General features: G+C 52.5%; 4 protein-coding genes across 4 annotated transcripts; 2 read left to right on the plus strand and 2 right to left on the minus strand.

Moving 5' to 3' along the window:
* Positions 1-1,603: 1,603 nt before the first annotated feature.
* On the plus strand, positions 1,604-4,481 carry QC764_306020 (uncharacterized protein; the record flags this gene model as incomplete). Its single annotated transcript, XM_062945707.1, has 3 exons — positions 1,604-2,002; positions 2,064-3,774; positions 3,829-4,481. 3 exons carry the CDS (start codon positions 1,604-1,606, stop codon positions 4,479-4,481), a joined length of 2,763 nt encoding a protein of 920 aa, XP_062801733.1.
* Positions 4,482-5,774: 1,293 nt separating this feature from the next.
* On the minus strand, positions 5,775-8,974 carry YME1 (i-AAA protease yme1). Its single transcript, XM_062945708.1, has 4 exons — positions 8,768-8,974; positions 8,118-8,703; positions 6,659-8,067; positions 5,775-6,598 (listed from the first exon to the last, which is right to left on the minus strand). Exons 1-4 carry the CDS (start codon positions 8,792-8,794, stop codon positions 6,137-6,139), a joined length of 2,484 nt encoding a protein of 827 aa, XP_062801734.1. The 5' UTR covers positions 8,795-8,974; the 3' UTR covers positions 5,775-6,136.
* A 349-nt stretch (positions 8,975-9,323) lies between these two features.
* Positions 9,324-10,487, plus strand: QC764_306040 (uncharacterized protein; the record flags this gene model as incomplete). The annotated part of the gene is made up of 1 exon (XM_062945709.1): positions 9,324-10,487. One exon carries the CDS (start codon positions 9,324-9,326, stop codon positions 10,485-10,487), a length of 1,164 nt encoding a protein of 387 aa, XP_062801735.1.
* A 21-nt stretch (positions 10,488-10,508) lies between these two features.
* GRE2_2 (methylglyoxal reductase (NADPH-dependent) gre2) lies at positions 10,509-12,074 on the minus strand. Its single transcript, XM_062945710.1, has 3 exons — positions 11,813-12,074; positions 11,730-11,750; positions 10,509-11,573 (listed from the first exon to the last, which is right to left on the minus strand). Exons 1-3 carry the CDS (start codon positions 11,832-11,834, stop codon positions 10,564-10,566), a joined length of 1,053 nt encoding a protein of 350 aa, XP_062801736.1. The 5' UTR covers positions 11,835-12,074; the 3' UTR covers positions 10,509-10,563.
* Positions 12,075-16,008: the final 3,934 nt, after the last annotated feature.

The raw sequence follows: 16,008 nt of genomic DNA on the forward strand, positions 1-16,008 counted from the left end.
GGTCGACTCGAAACGGAAACACAACGAAGCAATACGGGCACTTTCCAGGCTACACCGAAGCACACCACCCGGCTCACCGCACCCAACAGCAGCCTGTTCTGTTCGATGCTGCTGCCGGTCCACGGGGAGCGCTGATCTCTTCGGCTTCCATCACCTCAAACACGCGGCGTCCCCGGTATCAGTGCGCCGTGTGTGTCCGTTTGCCCGTTTGCTCAGACCGCTCATGTCAGTCATTGACAGCCTGGGCCATTACGGACGTACCCATGATGATGAATTCTGATCTCCAGCTAAACTGGACTCGTCGCCAGCTTGCCATCAGTGCCATCTCTTTCGTCACCACGGCCAACCCATGGGACCCAGCTGGCTGGCTCTCACTTGGCCAAAAGCCCGAGGTTTCTCTTTCCTCCCTAGAAAGCGTGGCGTTGTGTAATGGTAAGACCACCCGTGGGTTAATTACAACTGGGGAGAGCGACGATCGAATCCACTCATTTCACGAAAAAGGACTCATTGTCTTTTGCCTGTCGTGCTCGCGAATGAATGAATGAATGGATGGATGACTTTGATTCAAGATAACGAGGTAGAGAACGGATACTGCCGTAATGAAGCATTGAGCAATCGATTCGATTTGCGGCAGAATTCAGGAATCAAGGAGAGGGGTGATTCTTCTTCTGCAGCAGTCAAGAAACTGTCACTGTCACGATGGAGTAGGGGCCACTCGGGATGGCAACGGAAGTCTTGGGAACTTATGCCATCCCGTGCTTTTGCGGACCTTTTGGTAGCAATTGGCGGATCACGGCAAGTATTGGGTACAGACTTTCGAAATGAGTGACTATCTTGATGGGCCCTGGACCCAGGCCCCTGCTGAAAAAACCCTGGCCGCTTTGCCCCTAGCTGCACCTGCATCGTCCACCTTATTTCCCAATTCCCCGTGGACGGTGACCACGCCTGCAGCCAGCTTCTCAGGACAGTTGAGCCCGACCTGCCTCAAGCCCTCTGATTGCTCCGTTGCATCCCTGCGAGGGGCCAGGGCCTCTCTTCAACGAGCTTGGTCGCACTTTCACTCTCATACTCTCTCCATCACGGTCCTTTCTTATCTCGTCTCCTGCCTTTGCCTACGCCTTTGCCTCTGCCTCTGGTTCTCCTCGAGTCTCTGGCTCTTGTTGCTTCCTCTCTTCTCTGAGAAGCAAGCAGTAAGTGGCAGCAGGGAGAACAGCAGCAGCATCAGCAGCCAGTCTGTCGGGTCCAAGGTGTTTCGTTTCGCCAGCCGACAAGCTCCACGCTGAAATCTTAGCGTCCCGCGTGCCCACTCGGCCTTTTTCCCACTGCAATTGCTTCAGCTTCAGTACCTCTTCGCCGCTTCACTGCATTGGCAGTGGTTGTTTCTCTTCTGTCAACAACGACGACAACGGCAGGCGCCTGGTTTTTTTTGGGGGTTTTTTTTTTTTTTACACGTTCCGGGCGATCACCGCTCCGGCTGTGGCTGCCCCTTGATTGAGACAAGCTCCAACCTACGTCAAAAAAAAACCGGAGAAGCTCCAACGCTGGCGCTCCCGCGGTCAACCACTGAAGACGGATTGGCCGTTGAGTGCCATACAAACTCAAAATGGCGCCCTCTTTAACAGCCCACACTTCCTTCACCCGTCCGAGAACCAGCGACCGTGATCACCGCGACGGACGTCCTGTCACCCGTGATCAGCAAGACGCCAACCTCGTCATCCCGAGCCGCACCTCGTCCCTCCATTCCCGCATTACCCAGCCAATTCCTGGCCAGTTGAGCGCCAAACCTCAGCAGCGCACTCCCAAGACCCTTACTCATGCGTACATGGTCTGTGGTGTCGGCCGGGAGCCTTCGCAATGGGTGAAGGCTCCAACGCCCCAGCAGGGCAAGATTGGCCACATGAAGGGTGCCGTTCCTCAGTTCTGGCTTCCCGAGATTCTTGGGAGCAGTCCCAGGCTCGAGCAGGACAGTGAGATTGCTCGTGCTTTGCACTCTGCTATGAGGGTATGTCATGGAAACTTTCCCAAATTTGCTGCTGGATGTGCTTGTTAACCCGTTGATGTAGGCATGCTTCCCCCACGATGTCGAGATTTGCACCGGCAGAAGCCAGCCTCACTGCGTCCACCACGCCTTTGTGCTCCAGCAGGATTCCTCCCACACTCTCTACGGTATCTGCCTGCGGGTGTGGTCCCGCGCCGATGACAGGCGAGCCGAGACGATCCGCGATCTCAGGAAACGCACCGAGCCCGACTTCTACGACAACCCGGACGAGCAATACTGGATCCCCTACTGCCTTTCGTTCCTCTCCCGCTACCCGCTGTACAACTTGCTCGGCGACTATCTGCGTGGTATGTGGATTCACTGGAACAAGGCTACTAACCTTTTTCACGCCGAGGAGGTTTCCCGAATTCTGAGTTTTCCCGCCCCTCGTCTCAACGATTTGGTTCGCATCGACATGAAGGACTATGCGCTCTGCTACCAGTTTCCTTCTTCGCCCACTGGGTTCCAAAACTTTGCCATGTGGCCCTTGTTCTGCTGTCTCTCGGTTCCCAACATTGTTGGTGTGATCGAGGCTGCCATTTCGCCCACCCGCCGCATCATTTTTGTCAGTCATTACCCAGCCATGCTCACCATGGCCGCCGAGACTGTCAGATTCTGTGTGCGCGTATATGAGTGGAGTGGTCTCTATGTCCCTGTTGTGCATGCTCGCCATGCCAAGGACCTTGTCGAGGAGCCTGGCCCGTACATCCTCGGTATCACTGCTGAGTGCAGAACGCTCTTCACTGCGCCGACAGATGCTCTGGTGGTGGATCTTGACCGCAACTTTGTGCTCACTTCCAACCCCCCCTCTGCGCTCCAGCCTAACCAGCGCACCAAGTTCATCACCCGCCTTACCCAGGCTCTGAATGGTGATGTAACACCATCGGGTGTTCCCCAGCACTTGCGTTCTGCGTACGGCGGCGGCAAGCTTGTCCCCGCGGGTCAGATTATTGTCATGCGTGGACAGGTTGAGTCTATTCAGGACCCTGAATGGTGGAATCAAGATGCCGTCATGTCGGTGATGGACCATGTGTGCGAGAAGATGGGCCGCAACACCGGCCTGAAGGCTGTTTTTGGAGGGTCGGTCAAGAAGCCACTGATGACCAAGGTTTCCATGCGGCACTTGAACGAGATTGTCCGTGAACGTAACCAGTACTCACGCGACGCGTTGGAGGCCTGGCAGGATTTTATCAACCTTAAGGGGCGGATGGACACCGAACTCGGCAAGGTCAACAAGCGGAACAACTACCTTATGGAGGAGTGCGACAATTGGAAGCAGCAGTTCCAACGTTTCCAGGCCTTTGCTGACACCCTCACCAAGGAGACCCAAGATCTCAAGGTCAAGATAGAGACGCACAAGCGTGAGAACCGTCGCTTGGGCAGTCTTATTGATCAGCAAAAGGACGACGCCGCTCGTCTTGCCAATCGTCTGGCTGGCACCGAAAAGCAGCGTGACGATGCTCTTGAGGCTCTTGTCCTCCAGCAGGAGATTGCCGAGGAGCTTGAGCGCGAGCGTAAGAGGAATCGCAAGGAGCTGTCAACGCTCCAGACCACCAACACAGCCATCTCAAGACAGCGTGACGAAGCCCGCCGTGTTGTGCTTCACCTGCGTAGCTTGATTTCTGGCCAACATCACCACATGGAGCACCTCGTCAAGACTCTGACGTCTCCCGAGGAGCTCGCTGCTGAGATTGAGGCTGGGTTTGCTGCGCAAGACGCCGTTGATGCGGTTGAAGGCATGTTGTTTATTCCCCGTTGTAAAAGAATCTTTCAGACTAACAAACGTGTAGCCCAAGCTACTGGTGAGTCTAGCAATGACGAGCGGTTCCTCAAGAACCTGAATGCTGCTAGCAGACGAATCTCTACGCAAGCATTCATCGACGTGGCGGATCGGCACCTCAAGGACAAGACCGATGCCATCGCCCATATCATCCGGAACATTTCGGAACAGTGTCAGGCCGCTGTTGAAGGCCTCCAACTTGCACATGACGCGGAGCACGGGAGGTCGGATTCTTCGGCCTCCCGTTCTTCGCGGTTGTCGAAAAGTCGCCGAGGGAGTAATATCTCCATCGCCCGGTCCGACGACGATCGCAGCTCGGCGGCAACGTCCGATGTCAGTGATGACCATACCCTCCTCCGACCGAACAGCGGGCGGCTCTCTAGCATCCCACCCACACCGGATCTCGTTCCCAACCGCAGCAGCACTAGCATGTCTTTCGCTAGCACGGCCACGACCCCTGAGCGAGGCTCTCAGCACTACCTCCACGGACACCATGACATCCCCACCAAGATCGTCGAGGACGACGAGGACGATATCGACGGATCTCAGTCTGATGTCCACTCCGTCCCCCAGGAAGCGGGAGTCGTGGGCAAGCACTCGGAGAGCCTGATCCACAGGCCTTCTGGTGCCCGCATCAGCGCCCTTGGTGGCCTCGGTCGCTAAAGGGTAGCCGGTGATGGTGGATGTAAACAGCATGATTTTTTCAACGGCGGTCATTTGGTTCATTTGTACATTGTCTCTATACCACTTTTGCGACGAGTAGGAAGGGTTCTATTATTTCTCTGGACGACGACGATTCATTTGCTTGCGGAGAAGGGGCAAAGCCTACTTGCAGCCTGGCGTTTTTATTTCTACCATTTTTTGTATTTTCCTTTATACCAACCAAGCTCCTCTTTTCTCGCGATCTTTCCTAGCAACACACAGCCTAGCTTTATTCCCCATGTCAGCTGTCTTTTTTTTTTCCTCACAAATGTTTACGACACTCACACTCACACTCACACACAAACTTGTTATTTTTTTTTTCGAATGAATGAGGGGAGGATTGTGGAGGGAAAAAAAGAAGGTGGGGTGGGAGAAAGGCGGAGGTGGTGAGGAGTGGGAATGGAAATGAGGGAGAAAGAAAGGGGGGAAAGGGTTTAATTTTCTATCTTGATATCCATTCTGTATGTTTTTTTAGCAGCAGCTCATGAATGACCCTTTTTTTTGGTAGTCTTGTTGTTGTAGTAGTAGTTAGTAGGTGAGGAATGTTAAGCGGGTGGTTTTTTTGGTAGATTCAGTGAACTTGTGCTTTATAATGTGATCTCCAGGAACACTTTGGCCATATTATGTTCAAGTCACCTAGACATGTTGATAGAACTATCATTTGATACCCGTCCCCTTCCTTGGCAGACATGTATTTTTCTTTTCTGGAAACCTGCTGCTTTATTTGATAGACAGAACACTTGAAACTCCCCTCTCCTTCTCACCAGAATAACAACAAGTCCTTAATTGCCAAAACAAACATCTCCTTTTCATAACAGAATTGGCTTATAACTTTTCGTTCAGCATCGTCCTTTTTCAGCATAAAGTCCCCCTGCGTATATACGTCGAGTTCAAAGCACGAAAATAACAAGCTTGTCTAGAAAGACTTGACAAAAGACTAGGTTAGACAGAGTGGCGCGAGGGGGGTGATATTGCAGAAAAGATCCCTACACTTCAAGGCCATTGTTTTTCATGCGTGAAGAATGTGTGTTCTCTATTCTAGCTAGATATCCTGGTTTTCTTCTTCTCGCAAGTCTACAAGTCTACAAGTGCGGGCTTTTCTGCAAGTGTTGCCCTCTCTGCAAGGCTTGTAGCCAATGCAAGGCTTAGAAGCCCTGCAAGGTCTGCAAAGATGTAGGAGACTGACAAGAGGAGGTATAGATCATGCCTTTTCTGTCTGGGTAGGCATCTGACCTAAGGTAGGTAGGTATGAGACGCCTTTAAAGATCTTCTATTAAAACCTCTACCCTCACAACCTATCCACACTCATCTCAGCAGCCATTCTCATCTCACAACTTACATATACATTCGCTCATCTCATCTATGACCTTTTTAAAGACCGCTATGGAAGAGTGTAGTAATGTATGCCTCACCCACCACATCATTTGGTGGGGGAAAGAAAATGTATCAAAGAAGACAAAAGAAACCAATAAAAGGACAGTGTAATCACAACTCATAAAAACGCCATCAATGCCAATCCATCCACCCACCAACCACCCCGCCTGATTGTTTCCGTATCGTTCCAATCTACGCTATCGAAAAACACACCCAACCAACCCATTATCGTTTCATCTTTTTCATTTCTCCTCCGATGACGTCCTCGCTGGCGCTGGTGGTGGTGGGGCAGGCGGTGGTGGACCGCCACTCCCACCATCACCATCATCACCCAGGCCTGGCAGAGGCAGACCTGGCTCCAAGGGATCGGTTGGTGCTGGCACCGTCATGGGGCCAACGGGCACAGCAATACGGTCCGTGAGCTTCTCGCCGCGGAGGACCTTGACTACCTCGTCGTGGTCAAGAGTCTCGTACTCGACAAGAGCCTTAGCCAACAGGTCGAGTTCCGTCCTCTTCGACAGGAGCAGCGCACGGGCGCGGGCATAAGAGTCATCCAGGACCTTCTTGACCTCGGACTCGACCATGGCGCGGGTTTCCGAGCTGAGTTCATTATACTTGCGGAGGTATTCAACGGGGCCAAGCTTGGGCGACATGCCGAGCTGGGCAACCATGTGCCAGGCGGTGCGAGTGGCACTGTCAAGATCCTAGGTAAATGTGTTAGCACTTCAGACCGGGTCCAACGTGGACGCGGCGGGTACACTTACAGCACTAACACCGCTAGTGACAAACTCGCTGCCGTACACGATCTCCTCTGCAACCTTGCCACCAAGGGCACGGTCGATCATGGCAAGATAATCTCTTACAGTGTAAGAGTACTTATCCATTTCCGGGAGGAAGGCGGTGTGACCCAAGCTTTGACCGCGAGGCAAGACTGTGACCTTGTAGAGATGGCTACCGCCCTCTTGCTTGTTGAAGAAAGCAACAAGGGCGTGGCCAGCCTCGTGGTAGGCAGTCATCTCCTTTTCCTTGGGAGTGATAACCATGCTCCGCTTTTCAGCGCCCATGATGACCTTGTCCTTGGCCCATTCCATATCCTTCTGCGTGACGACCTTGTTCTTGAGCTTGCTGGCGTGGATGGCGGCTTGGTTCACGATGTTTTCAAGTTCAGCACCAGAAAGACCAGAGGTACGGCCGGCAATGTCCTCCATACGCACATCGGCAGCCATCTTGATCTTCTTGGCGTGGTGCTTGAGGATGGCAATGCGGCCTCGGACATCGGGGAGAGAGACGACGACATGACGATCGAAACGGCCAGGACGAGTCAAAGCCTTGTCGAGAGATTCGGGGAAGTTGGTGGCCGCAATGACGATAACGCCGCTGTTCTGAGAGAAACCGTCCATTTCGGTGAGAAGCTGGTTCAGCGTCTGCCGGACATAGGTAGCATCGCGAGAGTTACGCTTGCCGCCAATAGCATCCAGCTCATCAATGAAGACAATGGAAGGAGACTTGGCCTTGGCCGCATTGAAGAGCTCGCGGACACGCTTGGCGCCCACGCCGACATAAATCTCGTCGAACTCACTGCCAGACATGAAGAAGAAGGGCACACCAGCCTCACCGGCAACAGCCCGAGCCAAGAGAGTTTTACCAGTACCGGGAGGTCCGACAAGCAACACACCCTTGGGGAGCTTACCACCAAGTGTGTTGAACTTGTCGGGGTTGCGCAGGAAATCGACCAGCTCCTGAAGTTCCTCCTTGGCCTCGTCGCAGCCGTGAACGTCCGAGAATCGAGCCTTTTGGTTTTCGGCCTTGGCTTCCATAGTGTCAACCTTGGCACCAGGTCTCTTCAGCGAACTAACTGTTTCAACGACCATGGTCATAACCACGAGACTGACGTAGGCGCACAAACTGAACCAGAGCATAAACTTAAACCACCGGAAAGCAGCGCTACCGAACGATTCGTCGACGATAACATGAAGCGCACCACCCTTTCCAGTAACGCCAGCAGAGACAGCGACATTGCCGCCGTTGCGCTGAGCGGCAATTGCTTGTCCAGCAGCTGCAGCCTGCTCACTGATTCCCGCAGAGGTCTGACCGGCACTGCCAAGTGTTCCAGCAATCATGGCAAGCGCCTGGTTATATGCTTGCGTGGCACTTTCGTTGGCAGCAAAGCGTCCTGTGGTAAAGTTAGCGTAGTCAACATAATCTTGAGAGGGAAAGACATACCAGACTGATACCGTTCCACTACTATGGCAGGCATGTTGGCCTTGAGCAGGAGCTGGTAAAAGCTGGCCTGGGTAGGTGCGCTTTGGGGATTCCGGTTGGCGGCAGCCTCGGTGCGAGAAAGGAGGTGGTGAGGAACCAAGTTGGAGTTACCAAAAGACCGATACTGAACATTTCGAGGCGGGAGAGCATCGAGCGTCTTGAGCGCAGGCCAGGAGACAGACTGCATACGGATCGGGGGGCGAGTGGTGCTCATGAAGCGAAGACCGAGGACGGTGCCGACGGGTCGACGGGCCATCAGGGCAGCGTGAGAGCTGCGGATGAGGGGGTTCGCCATAGTGATGGAGCCGGGAGACATTGTAGATAATACTGAGAGAATGTTGGTAGGCGATACATTTGCCTGAGAAGATGTTTCGAGAGCGAGCTTTGCCAGTGGAGCGTTGCGCATGAAGCTAGGAAGCTTGGTCGTCGAGGATGTCGGGTTTGGTACAGGAGCAGCCGAGACACGGGCGTGCTGCGTCGTCGAGGAAAGGACGGCCAGGGACTTTGTAATAGACGGCCACAGTTCCGACGTCGCCGCTGCGATGCTCTGAAGATTACGGCATCACGTCAGTGGAAGGTCAAGATGGAAGGTGGGAGGCGGGGCATCATACCGGCAGCCCACTTGCGTGGAGAGCCATTGTTGTTGTTGTTGCGACCACTCTCACTCTAACAGCAACTGTTTACGTCCCCTAAGAAAAAGGAATGCGGGATGAGATTGGAAGACAAACTCAAAGATGATGCAAGGCCAGACGTTGGGAAACATCTGCTCAGCGCCGGCTGGCCACTCAACACTCGGTCCCTCAACGGCAGGCCTTGGCAGTGGCCAGAGCACCCTGAGCCACCCGGCACCACCACCCCGGTATTTCCCCGCTGGAGGGCCCACTCTTTTCGGCAAGCTACACGTGACCTGGCGTTGCGCCTTCTCGTCCCTTACTCGCGTTTCGCGTCTGAGTCCAGCTCACACACGAAATCATGTCTATGAACTGATGGCCATTAATGACGGTATTTTTGTCACAGAACTTTGGAATTGAATGAGCTCACTTACTTTCTTACATTCTTCCCTTACTTATTTAACTCGGTTAATATCTCAGCTTTCATCACAACTCTCACCTCACTTGCACTCAACATCTTCACTTAATCCCGACTCATAGGGGCAGCATCGCCACAATGAACCGCTCCATCGAGCAAGCCCTCCTCTCCCTCATCCCAACCCACAACGCCGCCCTCCCCCCACAACTTACCGAGCTCGCCAGCTCCCTCCTCGCCCAATCCCGTCACAAAGCCAGCACCCTCAAAGCCGAAGAGGAAATCGCCCGCCCCTACGCCTGTGCCCACATCGCCTGCGAAAGACTCAAAACCACCCTCAACTTGCCCCCTATTGAGCCCCGGCCACCCATCCCGCCACGCATCTACAAACGCCTCTACAGCCATCTCGACAAAATCCTCCCATCTGGCACTGGAACCCCAGGGCGAGGAACACCAGCTCGCGGTGGTCTTGAAGGTCGTGTCCGCACACCGAGCACAAAACTAAGAGAACAACTTGCGCCGCTTGGTACCTCACCACAAGCCAGCAAAAGCAGGCCTCTACCAGGGAGAACAACGCCAAGCAAGGAGAAGTCGCTAGCGGACTTTCGGGACAGTAACGCAGATGGCACCCCTTCGAAGAAGAAGTTAGGGACCACCCCCCAGTCAAACAGAAAGCCACCACCTTTACCGTTATGGATCCGGCCAACGCTGCGGTTTTTATGCAAGGAACTCGGCCCAGCCAGTATCGGCCCTATCGTGGCCTCCGGGATTGAGTCTATCGTTTGTCCCAATGGCAAACCGACAGAGGACGAGTGGGTGAAAATCAACCTGGTCTCGTTACTCGGTGCTCTATATCTGTTTGTCTGGCGAGGCGTTACGTTTCCCGGCCAAGATCTGGATCAGTCGACGTACATCAAGTTCCGGAAGCAACTCGTGGCTACGTTGAATAGAGCCAGGAAGGAGGTCGAGATCAATGTTAAGGACGGTGATGCTGAGAAGGCGTGGGAGTGGTGGTATGATGTCAAGCTCAAGGATCTGGATATGTCTGCCTTGGTGATCAACCGTCATGGTTGGTTGGAGTTGGATTGGGCAAAGGGAGTGCAGGATTTTGTGCATATGAATGAAGAACGAGCACGGGATAATGAGGAGGATGCAGAGAGAGAGGAAAGGAACGCGGAACCCGTCCAGCTCAGGCGGGCGGATACGATGTTCCAGGAGAGATACGACTTTCTCACTGACAGGAAAAGGAAGGCGTATGCTGAGTGGAAGGACGGGATCATGAAGAGGATCAAGGCGCAGGGCTGAGTCCCGCCATCCATCACGATCCAGAATTTACAACAATATCATATACTGTATTCCAACGCTATCAACGGTGTTATATCTAAGCAGAAAACTCGACCCTCTTCAAACTCCTCACCGTATCAACAATGCTCCTCTCTAAGCCAATCCACTCAATCCCCAACAACCTCGTCGTCTCACTATTATCATACTTAAACCTCTTATCCTCCTCCGGCAATTCTCCCCCCTTGACCCCCTCCTCAGGCAATTTTTCCTTATCATCTGGAAAGTTCTTCCTCAACACCTCCGCGATTCGAGCGTTGGAAAACCACCCCGAAACAACAAACAGCCTCTTCCCAGCTACCCCCTCCACAAGCCCTAACCCAGCCCTTACGTGTGCAGTCGCCACATCCCGCACATCAACCCAGATGTAAGCCTGGCCCGTCGGGGGTATCTCCCCCTTCCACTTCCCCTTGATGGCATCCACGATCCTCTCATTAGAAGTGTTGATCGCCTCGAGGGTAGCAAGATGGTGGACCACGGGCCCGAAGACCATCGGCGGGTTGATGGTGACCAAGTCAAACTTTGCGTCATTCTCCTTGTTCTGCACAAACTCCCAGGCGGCCTTTTCCGCCAGGGTCTTGGAGGCGCGGTAGGCGGTTGCTGGGTTGCGGTGGATGTCATCTATCGTGACCGGGTTCCATGATTTTTCGGAGAAGACGGTGGAGGGGTCGGAGACGTGAGCCTCGTTGATTATAGCTGCAAAGGAGGAGGTCACGACGACGCGGCGAACGGAGGGGGCGAATTGGGTAATGGCGGAGAGGATGGAGGTTGTGCCGATGAGGGCGGGGTCGATGAGCTCTTTCTTTGGGTCGTTGAATTTGAAGTGGAAGGGGGAGGCGGTGTGGAGGACTACTTCGAGGCCGGAGCCGTGGGTTTGGAGGACCGAGTCGAAGGCGTTGGGTTGGGCGATGTCGGGGACTATGGCGACGGTGAGGTGGCCGGAGGTGGTTTGGGAGGGGTAGGCGGAGGTGATGGCGTCGGCTTTGGATTGGGAGCGGACGGTTGTGATGACGGTGTGAGAGGCGGAGAGGAGTTGGTCGAGGATGTGGGCTATGGTGTTGTTGTTGTTGTTAGTAAACTGAGCGCCGGGATGGTTGATCGGAGCTGGTCCGGTCCGGGGAAGACTCCACCGCCGGCAAGGGATCCGACCGTGTGTGTGTGTGTGCACGATGAATCTTTAAACGTGGTGATGATGAGATCACATACCCGCAATGAAGCCGGAGCCGCCTGCAGTCTACGTCAGTATATGATGCATGCCATCAAAAAATCAAAATCAGTGAGCCGCTCACCAGTCAACAGAACCTTGGTCATTTTGATCGATTTCTTTCTTCTCACGTTTCCCTCTTCTCTTTGTGTGCGTATCGTGATGCTCAAGTGACGCTGCTGATGAGAACTCAAGCAAGAGATGAGGCAACGACGATGTGTTTATATTTATACCCATTTACATCACCACTCCCTCCTCAACCCCGCGTTGCCTTTTTCCCCCCACCAAATGCTGCAGTGGGGTTGATTTAGCCCGAGATGTTTGTTCGGCACAATTCGCAATCGCACACCATCATCGCACTGTTCTTCCTTACGTGATCAGCGTTGGGAAACAATGTCCGGTTGTTATCTCCGGTCGACATCTCTTCTTTTGGACACTATGACGAGGAAAAGTTGACCCGGTGAGCAGCATTTGCAAGATTTGTGAGCTGGGGTATATCGAACTACCGGAATAACCTCCTGTCATCTCATCATTCATCACTCATCGCCTATCCTTCTCCAAAATGAATAAAGAAGCGACCGGACATATCGCTCTTCTTGTTTCACAACATATCGTGGAAATAAGCCTTCACGACACCGAAGAAATCCGACTAACACATCCAGTCATATAACCCTAACACTGCTTCTCCCCTTTTACCCCTGATCACCACCATACAGCCAGAAATACCATCCCAAACCATCACATACGACCATACCCACCAGAAAACTCGGCATCCCGTCCGCTCTGCTCTAGATAAACTGGTGAGGGCCGAACCAGTACTCAGGTGGGTGACCACTGGGGAATCCTCGGTGTTGTATGTATTTTTCCTGTTTTTTCCTCAGTCTCAGTGTCTACACATGAACCCATCTCCTGACCCAAACCATCACATACGACCACACCCAGCTAAAAATACGGCATCCCGTCCGCTCTGCCCGAGTCAAACAGCTGAGGGCCAGATCAGTACTCAGGTCGGTGACGACTGGGGAATCCCTGGTGTTGTATGTAATCTTTTGCTGGAACCTTCTATTTTTTTTGGGTGATTCTGGTTGTTTGTTGTCTTCATTTCCTGTTGCATTGGAAGACAAGAGTCTCTTGACCTCAAACTCGCTGCGTTTCTACTACCGTCATCATCAAGCGGTAAAGCGCGAGATGAAGTATCCTAGTCTCGTGTCCACTGACGTGCAGGGTCCTTGGTGGTGGAATGGCTAGTCGTGTTTTTGTTGGAATTTATGTGGCTTTGTGGTGTCCTTGACGATGTTTCGAGTTGGTTGAATGGAAAAATCAATTTCTTTTGATTTGACAGTGGTGTTCCTGCTGAACTCGACCACTTCTACTGTTGTTGTTGTTGTTGTTGTTGTTGTTGTTGTTGTTGTTGTCAGAGGTGGCTTAGTATCTGTGCTTTCGTCTTTTGACATCGGGGTTTGTGTTGAGGTCTCATTTGCAGCCTCATTCTTTGGAGGTGCAAATGTGAGTGATTTGAGGAGTTCATCGGGCTTCATCAAGGAAATACGCTTGTGGAAATCGGACCATGATCCATTGCCGGAGTTCTTGGAGGTGAGGCACTGGAGGTGCAGTGTCTCATTGGTTATCCACTCCAGATCTTTGCGGTGTGATGCATTCTTCTTGACTCTCTGGTCGAAGCAGCTCTGCAGGGGTTCGAGAATTAATGACAGACTAATGATGATAGCGCCTAGAGCCAATGCGAGGGATAGTCCCAATGTACTAAAAGAGGTATGTTGCCGGCTTTGTATCTTTTGCAGTCGACTAGTCAGCGCATCAAATGCCACCAGCAAGAGAGAATGGTGAACCTTGCCTGGTTGTAGCACATGTCGCGCTGATAAGGACTGTTCGGCAAGACACGACACGAATGAAGAACAGGGTCTTTCGGCCCAGTGACTGCTTCCACCACCGCAAGCTGCAGCTCACAATGACCATATATTTGCGACGTCTGTTTTCCATTGATGGTCATGTATCAATGGTATCAATCCGGAACGCAGAGTCCGGTAAGAGAGCAGACGATCCACGCCTGGAAAAACGACCGTTTCATCCGGGGGTAGACAATCAAAGTGCTCTCGATGATATCAAGACGCCACTCGAAAAGGCTCATTATATCGGCAGAAGATTCAACCTCATCTTCGAGTTGAAACGCGCCGGCTCGATGTGAGAGCCAGCTACCAAGCTGCCCACAACGGCCGTTTGGAGGAGGGGAGCCTCAGCAAATCTGATACTGCTGGGCACAACCCAAGGGCGACGCGGCTTCCCAGAGTTTGTAGAGCTGTATTGTGGGTTTGTAGAGCTGTATTGTGGTATTGGTGCCCCTGTGGTCAGTGCCACGTACGACCGACGCAGGGAGATCCGCCTGGTACCATTTATCTTGATAAAGCCCGAGACTGTCGGCGCCGTTACCGACAAGCAAAATGATGGAAACATCGGCATCAGCGCGTTGTAAAGCTGGGATGGGATAAAAGTCGGAGATCTTTGGCACAGTTGATTCCGTTCCTATTGATAGCGCCCATCACACTGTGTTTAACATGTATCAGTTATGTCCATGGTTTCCACAGAGGTTGCAGCTCACATAAGACTTGGAGGAGACCCAATCCCGTGCTCCCAGTCGCCTAGCTGAAGATTCTAGGATGTCACGCTCGGAACCTTCAAAGTATAATTCATCTCGCTGTTTGGATCTACGGGCGCATCGCGTGGAAGATATGTCAAACCGTAGTAATACGCTGGGAAGTTCTCTTGAATATTGGCTTTGTATCCTTCGGTCCGAAGTGGTGCACAATGGGCAACAGTCCGGGACAGAAATCGGTTCTTTTCTGGCGAGTTAATGCTGAGATGATCGTAACTGTCGATATAACCGGTATCGAGAATTATGTTTGATGACTCATTTCGACCTATCCCATCACTGAAAGAACACGGCGCATTGGTGTCTTGCGATAGGGCTCGCCGTGAAACGACAAACGAGTTGCAGGGTGTGCCAGCACTGCATCCTCCATAGTTACTGAAATTATAGCACCGTTGAGCATAATTCGTGGCGGTGTTGGCTTTTCTTACACTCGCATCCACTGCTGCACTGAAACTGCCGGGAGTGGATTCTCTCAACCAGACAAGGGAACAATTTGAACCATCAAGTAAAACCTCGTGGCTGCTCGATGTTGCAAGGTTATAAGAGAAGCCACTTGCGAGGGCGAGTCCGAAAGCACAGAGGAAAGCAGAGAAGAAAGCCGGAAGCACCCTTATGATGGAATGTTTTGCTCTGTCGCGCCGGACGAAAGCCAGCTGACTGAGTGTCCAAAGACCACTCGCTGGGGAGGCCGAGTTTCGTAAGGTGACTTGGCATTGGTGGTGAAGAGCATCGTGAGGTGAAGCATCAGAGTAGTATCGATGGAACAAGATGCGCCAGAAGCGAGAAGATATAATGGTGACAAAAAAGGCTGTGAATGCTATCACGAGATTGCCGTGCTCTCTGGTCAGCGTGAGTGTTTCTCCCGATACCGGGCCATGAGACTAATTAATCCAAGATCCTAGGCCAACGCAGTAATTGTCGGCTACCCCGAGACTTTGCATGGCCATTCTAGTGGTTTCCTAGAACGATAAAGGACCGTACTGGGTATGAGACTGGTGTAGGGAACAGTTACTCGGTAGTTGGCCCAAGTTCTAAGCTTTGTTGTGAGCATTATAAAGTATGTCCTGACTGACAGGTTGTTGGATGAGGGGACGAACGTCAATAGAGGTAAGGATCAACCCGCACCTCGTGTCGAATAGCGTTGATGGGGGCAGGCCGGGGTATAATGCAGCCCTATGGAATGTAGGAAGTCAAGGCACGATGTCTTAACGCGGGATGGTTCGAATTTGACTCCGAGGCTGAGGGCAGAGGAAAATGTGTTAATTGCCTGGAGAGTTCCGCGTCTTGTCCATTTATCTCTCAGTGTCAGACACCTGATATGTGCCGGATGCCAATCCTTAACTGTCACCCCGTCATCATTACGTGTCTCCCGGGTAATCAGCCCCGGTTTCTTCGATGACTAGCCGTCGAACTTCTGGGAGTACGCTTACCATTGCACAGTGGTCAAGTGGTTGTGGAATGATCATCGGGGTTCTGGACATCACAGATTCGAAACCTGCCCGAAGTAAACCCCTTTGCACCCCGGATTTCTGTAGCTGGTCACTCTCCTTCTTCTCAGAGTATAAGGCTGGCTAGTGAGCTTTTTAGTCAATCGGACTGGCTAATCCTCTCTTTTT

The sequence above is a fragment of the Podospora pseudoanserina genome, chromosome 3 (genome assembly GCF_035222485.1).
Source record: "Podospora pseudoanserina strain CBS 124.78 chromosome 3, whole genome shotgun sequence".
Classification (NCBI taxonomy): domain Eukaryota; kingdom Fungi; phylum Ascomycota; class Sordariomycetes; order Sordariales; family Podosporaceae; genus Podospora; species Podospora pseudoanserina.

Bases quoted from the DNA above. Each gene is read 5' to 3' on its own strand.
- GRE2_2 (XM_062945710.1), bottom strand. From the start codon at position 11,834: ATGACCAAGGTTCTGTTGACTG. The intron at 11,751-11,812 runs GTGAGCGGCTCA...CGTAGACTGCAG, and splicing joins GACCAAGGTTCTGTTGACTG to GCGGCTCCGGCTTCATTGCG. The intron at 11,574-11,729 runs GTATGTGATCTC...ACAACACCATAG, and splicing joins CGGCTCCGGCTTCATTGCGG to CCCACATCCTCGACCAACTC.
- YME1 (XM_062945708.1), bottom strand. From the start codon at position 8,794: ATGGCTCTCCACGCAAGTGGGCTGCCG. The intron at 8,068-8,117 runs GTATGTCTTTCC...ACTTTACCACAG, and splicing joins AGTGGAACGGTATCAGTCTG to GACGCTTTGCTGCCAACGAA. The intron at 6,599-6,658 runs GTAAGTGTACCC...ACATTTACCTAG, and splicing joins TCACTAGCGGTGTTAGTGCT to GATCTTGACAGTGCCACTCG.